The sequence below is a fragment of the Pecten maximus genome, chromosome 11 (genome assembly GCF_902652985.1).
Source record: "Pecten maximus chromosome 11, xPecMax1.1, whole genome shotgun sequence".
Lineage (NCBI taxonomy): Eukaryota > Metazoa > Mollusca > Bivalvia > Pectinida > Pectinidae > Pecten > Pecten maximus.
The window spans coordinates 22,866,160-22,878,736 of NC_047025.1; the positions used below are offsets into that span (position 1 = coordinate 22,866,160).

General features: G+C 34.9%; 1 protein-coding gene across 1 annotated transcript; it reads left to right on the forward strand.

Moving 5' to 3' along the window:
• Positions 1–1,216: 1,216 nt before the first annotated feature.
• Positions 1,217–12,225, forward strand: LOC117337863 (carboxypeptidase B-like). Its single transcript, XM_033898998.1, has 10 exons — positions 1,217–1,327; positions 5,286–5,370; positions 5,594–5,812; positions 6,825–6,926; positions 7,480–7,587; positions 8,005–8,115; positions 9,827–9,911; positions 10,768–10,967; positions 11,301–11,385; positions 11,666–12,225. The coding sequence occupies exons 1-10, from the start codon at positions 1,248–1,250 to the stop codon at positions 11,851–11,853; spliced, it is 1,263 nt and encodes a 420-aa protein (XP_033754889.1). The 5' UTR covers positions 1,217–1,247; the 3' UTR covers positions 11,854–12,225.
• Positions 12,226–12,577: the final 352 nt, after the last annotated feature.

Sequence of the window (12,577 nt, forward strand, 5' to 3'; positions counted from 1 at the left end):
GTTTTATGTGTGGAGTGATCCTTAAACCATGGGACTATCTATATATCATCGCAATGGGGCAAAATGGTCGAAAGACCATCTTTGTGTTGATTAAACGAGAGGTGATCATTGATAGAGGAAAGCTACAGTAGTCTTTCAAAAGAGGTGGACATCTCTTTAAAATTTTGGAAAACTTTGAACAGAAGACAACTCAATCTACAAAAAGCTTATTGGAGAATATCTAAAAATTTGTTGCGCCTTTCTTATGCGTATATCATTAAAGCAAAGATAAGTGAGGTTTTCGTATGTCCAGGGTGTAAAGATGGTCAAGCTAATCGGCTTGTGTGATGTTATCTGATGACGATATTGTGGATTTACAGTTCAATGAAGCTTTGAGCTTTGTTAACTAGTTGGAAGTCGAAAAGACCTGGTGTGAATTTGCCATACAATCGTGCATTCCATCTGGGTTGTTACATTATTTAATGCAAGATAAATTTAAATGAGATGAAACCCATGTAAATAAATCTATTGTGAATAAAATTAAATAGAATGTGAAAAAAATGGTGATATCGAAACACATCTGTTTATTTAATCGCAACACACTTCTTGCAGATGGACATTGCTACATTTCACTCAATGCAGCAACAAATGGCAAGGTGTGTTGATCGGTTGATAACGTTTTTTCATTGGAATTGTATGCTTCGTCAAATCCCATATCAACTTACTTCCAGTGGATTTTCAACTTTTATAAGTGTAAGACAACACTCAGTTGAGAAACCAGCGCTTAAATCGTGTTATCTACAATGGCCGACCGTGCTCCGGAGCATTCAATACATTCTTTCAGGATTGTTTTATGTACATAATCAATTCTCTACATATTTTCTTTTTGAAAGAATTATTTGTACATAATTCATTCTGTACATTTTTCATTCTGTACATATTTTCTTTTTGAAAGTATTATTTGTACATAATTCATTCTGTACATTTTAAATTCTGTACATATTTTCTTTTTGAAAGTATTATTTGTACATAATTCATTCTGTACATTTTTCATTCTGTACATATTTTCTCTTTGAAAGTTTTAAATGTACCTAATGAAACTTGTCATTTAGTACAAATTTATGTATAACTAGGTGTATTATATGTACGGCCGCTATCGGCCATCGTAAGGGACTGGTTATCTGTAATACATACTAGCTATCTCTATTGTAATAAACCAAACTATTGTATATAAGTAGATTAAGTAGTGAGAAGACTAAATATCCACCATGATGAGGGTACACACATTGGTGCTGGGTGTCCTGGCAATACTCACCTTGGCTCACTGTTCACAGATCCGATATGAAGGGTAAGGATGATAACTATACCACAAATAAAATATAAAACGGGACATGTTTGAATACGATATATAATTCCTCGTTAATGTTATTTTCATATTGATTTTACCACTGATTGGTGGTGCCTCAAATGTTCACTTCAACCTAGTTCCATTACAGTATAGAGAGGATATTGAATGGTTTCCCGTTTATATAACATATATTTCACATGACAGTATGACAGAATATCGATATTTTCACGAGTGGTTCTGTCGTACAGGATGGCACATTCTTTACAAAGTATATTCGTGGATATATCTTTATTATTTTATTCTATAAGATTGCACATTTGTGGTTATAAATATAGTATATATTTGTTTATTATTATTATTATTTTTTCCCATAAGAAAGCATTACTGGATTTTAGCAAAACGTTTAAGATAAGAACCTTCCTAAACTCCCGTAGTGTTTTCCTGCGGGTAAAGTTTAAGCTAAGAAATGTCCTTAGTTAAGGAACGTTGACGAAAGCAGAACCGCATATTATACAGCATGGAGCATTCATGGTATTTTGTTAAGCTTCATAATTTACCATGTAATACATCCTTATGGTTTGTTAAATATATCAGTACTTGTCACGCAAGCAACCGTAATTCCAATTCAATAACAGGCACCGCAAAATAAGTTATACAATCATAGACACCACAAAAACAAGTACATCAAGTCACAGATACATGCACCACGAAAATAAGTACATATATACATCCAATTATAGACACCACAAAAATATGTACATCCAGTCAGTCACCACCAAAGAGTACATATAATCGCAGACACCACAAAAATAAGGATATCCAATTACAGACACCACGAAAATAAGTTAATCCAATCACAGACACCACGAAAACAAGTACAATAAATCACAGACACCACCAAAATAAGTACATCTAATTACAGACACTACAAAAATAAGAACATCAAGTCAAAGACACGACAAAAAAAGTACATAAATCGCACCACAAAAATACGAGTAAGTACATATGACCACATACACCACGAAAATAAGCTTAATCATCTATTTATTTCCTTACCAAACCATGATGAATTAATTCTGCAGCTTAACTCAATTCTTTCCGCATTTTTGGTGGTTTTATTCAGGAATGTCAGAATAAATATAAAAACAAATTTTGGAAGGATGTGTTTAAAGCATGGATAAGGTTCAATACTTCAGACACAGTAAGGGAAAAACAGGAAAGCGTCATGCTGACCATGGCATTATGGTATAATAGAAATTTAGTTATTGGGAAAAACAATTTTCTACAAAGTTTGGTACAATAGAGGAGAAACAATAATTAATTATCTGGTAAAAAAATTACATTACGAGCACTTTCTTTTCATTCCAAGAATTGACCGAGATCTACCAAATAAACACAAACTTCCTTCAATATCAGGGTGTGATTGCTGCTGTCAGAACATACCAAGCAAAGATGAACTTTGAAAAACAGTTGATAGTCTACCCAATCATTCCTAATGATATAGTACTACTCATGAAATGTGTGAAAGGGAATAAGGATTTACAGGAGAAAATATTTTTGAAGATGGTGAATTGAACTGGTCTGACATTTAGGGTTACACAAAACACAAAACTACAATGATTTCAATACAGAATAGTTCAACATATATCAACAACAAATGCTTTCTTGTTTAAAGTAGGCCTGGTGAATAGTCATATATGTACTCTTGTAATTTAGTATATGTGAGTTAGAGCGAGAAACAATCCTTCATATCATATGGGAATGTCGAGAAACACAAAGATTTTTGATGCGCTTTTTATCCCATTTCAATTTAACAAAAAAGTTTCCATTTTGGTGTATTGTAAACAATAGGAATATTACAACAAATTGATTGCATAATGAAATGCTGATTATGATTAAGTTTTATATATACAAGACAAGGTATCTACATAAAATATTAAGTCCACTTGCTCTAATAAATTCTATTACAGATTTCTATATTTTTCAAAAACACATTGCTAACAGCAAGGGCGACCATGTACAGCAGAACTTTGACAAAGAATGGAGAAAATGGGGGAAATTATTGAAATTGGCTGACAGTTTCTCTGAATTGATATGATGTCCAGTGTATTATTCCTATTATTCTTTATTTTAATGATGTTTCTCTACTTACTTTCCCGGGAGACCCTAGATTATATTGATATAGCTATGTAAGATGTTCGTTTGGTAAGTCTCAGTTCTAGCCCAATCTATCTCTCTTACTTTCTGTCTCCTCTAGCTTCTTTTCTCTCGCTGATGATGACCAAATTATGTACGGATATGTGTGATGATGATAGTGATTTTGTATCACTATGTGAAATAATTATTAATTAGTGCAAGTAACTGAATGTATAGCATGAAAATAGTGATATACCGAGTGTGGATGATGATAATGATGATGATGGAGAATTAGGCCCTAGTCGTTATCTAATCACATATTGAGCGGCCATTGTGTCCTGAGGTAAACAGCCGAGATGATAACATGACCAGATTTTATCATCGATCGTCACGTGACTTGTTTTGCTTACAATAATCTTCATATTGTCGAGTTTTTGCAGGATAAAACGTTATCATGCAAACCAAGTCTGAACATAATTAACTTCATTTGAAATATAGCAAACAAACTACAAATGGAGATTTTGTTTAGAAGCAGTAAATCTACGAAAGCTTTACTACGCTGAATATAAATGACAACATTGTTATCAGATATATACATACAGCTCGTATCTATATCAGGTAGGCGATAACCTCGCTGATGAAAATAGTGTAAATCAAAGCCGAGATTTTCGCCCTGTTACTTAGATGTATGATGTTGACTGGCCTGTATTTATCCACGTGATGATCATATTACGTAAGACCTCTTAAATGAAAATGTAGTAAAGGTCTGAGGTGTTTAGCTATGCTACTACGGGTGTTTGTTAAGGGGGCATCCCAATTATGTTACAGTGCGGATACTAAAATAATGTTAATTTGCAGATAACTCTTATTGATCGATATATCGATACGGGAGGGCAAGTGTTTCGGATTGTTAACAAGCTGAATAAGATTGTGCCACTACATTATATTAATGACGAGACCAGGAGAGAAAAATATTTTTTTAATTGTATGTAATTGAAATTCAGATATAAACAAAACTATATCAAGACTAAAGTAAAATTCTAAATGCATCCCTGAAGTGTGTTATTAGAAAATACACAGTATACTATTTTTACCATTTAATTGGAATTCGCTTCCATATATATTAGGATGAGGAAATAAGGAACGTCTAAATACAGTCATATTTATGTTAATGCATACGGCCATACCTCCACCAATTCTATCTGCCCGTGAGTTAAGAAATAGGTCGTGGAATTTAGAATTAAAGATTTAATAGGCTTCTTATGTTGTGACGACCAGGACTCAGTTAATGGTTAACTATCGTATCGGTAGAATTCACTAAACGTAGTATCAAGCTCTAGACATTACAGTGTGCCTATGATATCGTGGTAAAAGATTGTTCATGGCCCGGGTTACTTTCAATATCCCCACCAAATACAATTTATATCTTAATGTTAAACGAATATGAACATCACATAATATTTTCAAGACAAAATACTATTACAACATACAGTGTACATTATAGTCATGTACATGACGATGACAAATACATGCATACCAAAGTAATATCTAATTCATCGTCGATTTTCTCATATAAACTTCTAGAGAGAATTGATGAAGGAAACTATTTAAATCACGAAAAGTGAGTGGATTGATTGCCAGAATACAAAATCAGTTCACTGTCTGTAATGTGATGATACTTGGTAACTGTAAATAATAGACGAACATGACCCTGATGTAAATACACTGGATTGCGTACAATTAAACATAGTTATATAATAAAACAATAATAATTAAAGTTTAAAGCATTGATTTCAAACTTTTTATTTTTATTTCTCTGCAGCTACAAGGTAGTGAGGGTTGTTCCACAGAAAGGTGAACATTTGTTGGCTCTCAAATCTCTTCAAGAACAAACCGGGCATGATAAGGTATTTCAGATATATCACACATACCCATATCGAAATTGATATTCAAACTGTTCTGACCACAGCGAACAACATGGTACTTGAATTAAAATGGCTCATTTAATCATCGTTATTTGGAATACAGTGTCAATACCAACAATTGGATTAATCAGAATTAAAGCGGACAGCATACCTTAAGTACAGCTTTTATGACTTCTGTTTCACTTTTTCTATTTTGATTATGCAGATAGATTTCTGGATCGCGCCTCGCCAGGTAGGTGTACCCGTAGACATCAGTATAGCCCCAGCGCTGTTTCAGCATCTGTATGCCTCCTTCACTTTGTGGGGAATCTATCCCGTTGTCCTCATTCACGACCTTCAGGAGAAGATAGACGCCCAGAAACAACATGTCCAAATTGGTACAGAGGCTGACTTCGAATATAACAAGTATCATCGTCTAACCGAGGTATGCCAGACTTGTTGTTGGGGTTATTGTATAAAAAAAATCATAATTTGAAGTTTCCTATATGATTATTGAGGATGCATTTGACAGTATGCTTAGTGGGAATCACAATACAATAAAGGAGCAATGATATATCATTTGGGTAACATATGAGTATTTTAAATATCAAAGTCTATCAGCTGTGAGTCTTGCGGTGATTTCAACAGTCTTTAACATTGTTTATGTGCTCAACTGTCTGGTCACCACAGTAAACAGACAATATCATTTTATCCCCAGGTCGTAGTTATTAGCACCATAACAAGATGAATACCTCTGCCCGGAAAGTTTATTTTACTTTCAAAAAAAGTTTACAAAAAAATAAATAAATAAATAAATAAATAAATAAAAAACAAACAAACAAAAAAACTACAAACAAAAACATCTCAATTAATATTCTTAAATGATATCGTGAACAGCACCAAGACCACGGGTTGCGAGCTATCCTTTTCCAGCTAAGAACAGAAAACAAATCCATTGCTACGTAAAAACACAAAAATAAAATCATAGAAATATTAATATATGTCTGGATATTAACTCATATCTTTTCATGACAAAAACTGTAAATTGATTTACTTTGGCGCACGTAACGTTTAGCGCCTAACGGAAAGCAGCGCAGCGCTAAAATAAGGTTACGGCTAAAACATGTATGTTTACGGTAGTCCGTTTCAAGTAAAAGTACCCAGCTGAATTTGTTGAAGCAAACAGTTGTTTCCTTCAATGTCAGGCATTAAAATTAACATTACGCACTAGTACGTGTTTCTAGATATATAGTTTAGACGTTTACAATGGGCACTACAGATACTCTAGATACTCTGGAACAACGCGGACTGAAGGGGTGTTATTATGTGGACAAATGATCTTTTAAAGTGAACTTTTGAGCTTGTCGCTATCGTAGGTAAGGATGTCAAAACACGAGATGATTTATATTAATTGGTACATGAGAACATGTGTTATGCTATATGTTTCCTTTTATAAGATTGAGTCGTGGATGAAGAACATCACTGATACGTACAGCGACAAAGCTTCATTGTTTGAAATAACGAAATCCTACGAGAATCGTACCATTAATGGCATTAAGGTAATCTAAGACACGCATTTTCAAGGACAGATTCTCAAGATTTGGGGAGAATTCTTTAATGTTAAATGACTGCTCAGGAACAATTTCAAGATTATGCATGTCCTTCTTAAGTAGAGTTTCCTAAATTTTACAAGAACTTCTTAACGAGACTTTCTAAAGAAAATTCGGGAATGTAGGCGTTATCATTTGCTGCCTGCCTTATACGAAGTATCTGTTTTATTGCATTTCAATCTGTCAAATTGTGAGTAACTAGTCTGGACGATTGCCAATTTTGAATTACAGAATCTAAAAACTTATAATCTAACAAAGGAATGTTTGATAGTGTAAAATTTGAATTGTTCATTGAAACGAATTCAAATTAGACCTTTTTTGATCAAACATATAATGATGGCTGCAAATACCATTTATTGACGCGAGATGATTAAACTTTTCAATGCATTTATTTATTCATCTTTTCTTTATAGCTCAGATGTGTTATTTGTTATGTTAAATCTGTTTCATGTTACTTGACATACGTATATACTATATTTTGAATCAATATATAAATGTGTAGATCAGCACCAAGAACACTCCTAATCCTAGACCAGCATTCTGGATGGAAGGAGGGATCCACGCTCGGGAGTGGATATCACCAGCCACTGTTGTATACATGACAGCACAGGTAAGTTGTTTCTCTAACTTAACATGTCACAAACAGGTATTTCATCATTTATTCTACAGGCTCATTCGGCAATTGTTTTGTTGTGTTGCGTTTTTCAGCTTTCTCGATCTTCACCAATGTTTTGTTATCGCATTTTTCAGTTTTCTCTTTGACATTGGTATGTTGAGTGGCGATGTTCAGCTTTCTCTTTACCAATAGTTTATAATATTGACGTGTTCAGCTCTCTCACTCTCGTCTGTTTTCTCTGTTGTCGGTAAAAATACCATTCCGGGACATTTTGTCTTATTCTTCTTGTACTTTATCATGGTCTTCATGTGAATTCACATTATGTTTACATTTTGCCTTGTTGTATCGTGTTTTTAAGTCCAAATTAATGTTCCGTTGTCATGACGGCATTCTGTGTTTGTTTTGTTGCAGATGCTGGACACATACGACAGTGACTCGGCTATGAAAGAATTTGTTGACAGCTATGACTGGTACATACTCCCTGTCTTCAATGTGGACGGATACGAACGCACCTGGAACGGGGTACTGTTATCTTTATGACATCTATGATATGTATCTTTATAATTCAAAATTATTTGAATAATTATTCAGCTATTTTGAAGAGTAAACTGCAGCAAATTGCAGGTTGTCTGTCAGTCTGTCCGTCTGTCTGTAGATACATTTTGTCAAGACAACTCCTCCTAAACCGATGGGCCGATTCCAATGAAACTTCACACAAATATTAATGATCATGTGTAGATGTGCATGCCACTTTCTTTTCCTCAAAATTATGGTTGCTATGGCAACTGGTCATTATAAACAGGTTTTCCGATAAGAACCATAACGTTAAGTTTGTCCGGACAACTCCTCCTAAACCGAAGGGCCGATTTCAATGACACTTCACACAAATATAGAGGATCATGTGTAGATGTGCATCTCACTTTCTTTTTCTTAAAATTATGGTTGCTATGGCAACTGGTCACTATAAACAGGTTTTCCGATAAGAACCATAACTTTGAGTTTGTGCGGACAACTCCTAAACCGAAGGACCGATTTCAATGAAACTTCACATAAATATAGAGGATCATGTGTAGATGTGCATGCAGCTGTTTAATTCAGAAAATTTGGTTGTCATGATAACTGGTCACTAGTAACATGTTTTTCTTGTCCAAATAAATTCTCCTAAACCTGTGAACCGATTTTCACTAAACTCCACATTCATGTTTGGGAACATGTATAGATGTGAATACGGCTGTTTGAATTCCAGAATTCAGTTGCCATGGTAACTGGTCATAATCAGGTTTTCCTTGATTACATTAAAAAAATTGTTATCGCCATGACGTATTGCGGGGGTATTAGTCAGCCATCCTGGCGACAGTTCTAGTTGAAACATGCTTAAACCAGAAAGTATATCTAGAAGGTAACAAGCAAGGAGTTGTCATGTTTTTGTTTTGTTAAGATTACTAGGATGCAATGATTATCAATATAGCAAGGAAATAAACCCTTTGGTACCTTTGACACATTTATTCATAAATACTGGATTATTGAAAATTTAAAGCAGGCATGGTGATTTTTAATGACATCATTATTTATTACCTGTTGGATTTTCTTTGATACATATACAGTATTTCTTTCATATATATGCCATGTTCAGTTTGGCTATATACGATTATTATGTAAGAAACATCTTTCATATCTCATGAAAAGAGATTGCCTTTGTAAGATTGCTATGTAAATAGACTATATCTTCATAGCATTTCAGGCGCGTGGTTTGGTTTTGGTTTATTGCTTTAACGTCCTATTAACAGCTAAGGTCATTTAAGGACGGCATCCCGTGCGTGCGACATGCATGCGTGTGGCGAGTGCGAATGTGTGTTTTGGGAGACTGCGGTATGTTCGTGTTAAGTCTCCTTGTGATAGGCCGGAACGTTTGCCGATTTGTAGTGCTACCTCACTGAAGCATACTGCCAAAGTCACCCAGCAGCACACCCCACCCGGTCACATTATACTGACAACAGGCGAACCAGTCGTCCCACTCCTAATATGCTGAGCGCTAAGCAGGAGCAGCAACTACCATTTTTAAAGACGCGCGGAGTAATCTGAGTTAAGACAACTCTTACATCTGTCAGTGGTCATCGTTGTGTCAGGTTTACATTACTGAAAACACCATGCGAGATAAGTGTCCAATTCTCTTATAATAAACACACTTGAAGTATACTAACATCTAGCAAATCTTTGTCGAATGGTGCTGCAGGACCGGATGTGGAGGAAGACTATGTCTAAACACGGATTGTGTACCGGAGTGGATCCGAACCGAAACTGGGATTACAAATGGTGCGGTAAGTGTTGGTGATGTTGCAGTGTTTGTGTTTACTAAAGTAACACCAAATCGTAGATTGTGATAATCGTTGTTATCAGACGGATAGCTAACAAGCAATACCATTAAAACACTTTAAGCATGATTTAGTAATGGTAATGAAGATATAAATATATCTAATAATCCTTCCAACTGTATCGTGTAAAGATGTCGTCCTTCAAGGAGTATTCCGTGATGCTAGGGATGTGATGCTTAACGTGTGGAAATCAAAACCGACTTAAGCAACGGACACTATCGATGTATTAACGAAACTGTAATTCTTACTTAGGATCGTTTAACGAGTGCAAAATAAGAACAAAAAGTATAAATTTGCATGGTAACTCGTGAAAAAATATAAGGAGAATAAGACCAGGGCTGAGTTTTACTAAGCATCTTAAGCTACGATTTGTATCGTAACCTTAAGTTTTGTTAAATCGCCGACCTACTAAACTTCCTTTAAAACGTGTCTGTCTTCAGCATTACTAGGTTTTTAACTCACTATTTTCTATGTATTAAAAAAGCATCAAGAATTAAAACATTTGGTTTCAAGAAATTAATTTGGATATTCAACGTGTAGTTTTTTTTCTAAAAAATACGAAAATCAATTTTTGAAAGTAAAGTTTAACTTATTTTTAATATTATTTTTTTATCAAAAAAATCATTTTTATAACAAGAAAAAATCTTTCGGAAGATAAGCGATAATTCCTGCTTCATCGACGTCACCCGCCATACAAATCCAGCTCAAATCCGGTCATACCCTCAAAATGAAATCTAGGTTGACGCATAGGTTAATACAAATGTTTACATTTCCTATGTTTGCGCATGTCCTGTTTTGACAGAGGAGGGAGCAAGTAAAGACCCGTGTTCTGACCTATACTGCGGTCCTAAACCATTCTCCGAGGTCGAAGTCAAAGGAGTTGCGGACTACATCAAGACAATCAAAAATGTTAAAGGATTTATCGATTTCCACAGCTATTCCGAGCTTTGGATGAGTCCCTGGGGGTGGACAACTGAGCTGCCAGAGGATTATAAAGATTTGGTATGAAAAACGTTGTCCCTAGTTTCCTAAAGTATTCAAGTAAGAAAGTTGTCGATACCGAAGAAAATATTCCACCATATGGCCATGGATAGATAGGACATGGAATTTGTTGTCAGTTATTTTTGTTGAAGTTCTAGCTATTCTTCCTCTGTGTCGTATACATAAGTATTTCCCCAATAAAATACCTCAATTGGATTAATGTCAATTAAGCCTACTTATAGGACACTCATGTTTATATTCTCAATCCGGACATAGAAGAAAACAAAGAACAATAGAAGTCACTCTCGCTTATCAGTATTGTTATCTTATCATTCGAACATATTTCCTTTCCAGGACGCCGGGGGGAAGGCCGCTTGTGACGCATTGGAAGCCGTCCATGGAACAAAATATGAACACGGCAGTATTGCTAACATAATATGTGAGTATATTGTCTCACATTTTGTAATGGTAATGTGAGCAGCAATATCTTAAAACTGTATTTCCTATGGTCACTGCACTGCTGGTTTCCTATGGTCACTGTATTGCTATAGTCCTATTGTTACTGTACTGTCGTTTTCCTATTGCTTCTGTATTGTCGTTTTTCTATTGTTACTGTATTGTCTCATTGTCTTTCACCAATCGTTGCTATATAACGTTGGTTCCTATTGTCCATGTATTGTCCTTAATTGCACTTGTTTTTGATTTTTGTTTATTCACAGACGTGTCAAGTGGCAGCAGTGCAGACTGGACGTACGGAGACCGGAAAATCAAGTATTCATATGGAGTTGAGCTGAGGGACAAAGGTCAGCACGGATTCCTACTGCCAGAGGACCAGATTCTTCCTTCTGGTCAGGAGACAATGCAAGCCGTTATAGCGCTAGCTAAATTCATCACTGAAAATCCATAAATATCATAGGATTAGTGACATCAGAATTATCTGGTGGAAATATTGGACTTGTGGAGAAGAACCAGAAAATGAAGACGTGATGTTCTGCTCAACCGAAAAGTAGTCACAGAGGATAATTCTTGTTGGGATTAATATGAAGACAATTTTAGGTTAATGTTTTATGATATACCGATGATGTTAAGAAAGTTATTGGTATTTGATCGATATATGTTTTTTCCAAAGTGTACCAACGTGTTAGTTACATGATTTCCAGTCAGTTTACTAATTAATATACCATAGCAAAAATACAGATAATTTATTGTACAGTAATTTTCAACTGTATATTGATTTTGTTTATTAGTTTGTTGCATAATAAAATGTTTTGATTTGACATTTGGTTTATTATGATAATCATATTAACAAATTAACACACAAAACGAAATACACAGCAGTATTTAACGGGATTTATGCAAGCGATAAAGGTGATGTACCCTGGCTTTAAGTTTAATGAAGACTCTACAAATATCATCCGATAACACCGATCTCTCGTTACAATGCGACTGATGGATATAGCATCACACCGACCACTACTTTCAACGTAATGAACAGGAACAATCTGTAACGTAATTGTAATGTTTTCTATTTTGCTATTATTGATTGCCTATTTCTAGATAGTAACATTCCTGCTTTGTCAGCCTATGGGGTGTAAGAATCACAGTTGATTAAATGTTCAAGCCTATAAAAC

Bases quoted from the DNA above. Each gene is read 5' to 3' on its own strand.
- LOC117337863 (XM_033898998.1), top strand. From the start codon at position 1,248: ATGATGAGGGTACACACATTGGTGCTGGGTGTCCTGGCAATACTCACC. The intron at 9,912-10,767 runs GTAAGTGTTGGT...CTGTTTTGACAG, and splicing joins CTGGGATTACAAATGGTGCG to AGGAGGGAGCAAGTAAAGAC. The intron at 10,968-11,300 runs GTATGAAAAACG...TTTCCTTTCCAG, and splicing joins CAGAGGATTATAAAGATTTG to GACGCCGGGGGGAAGGCCGC.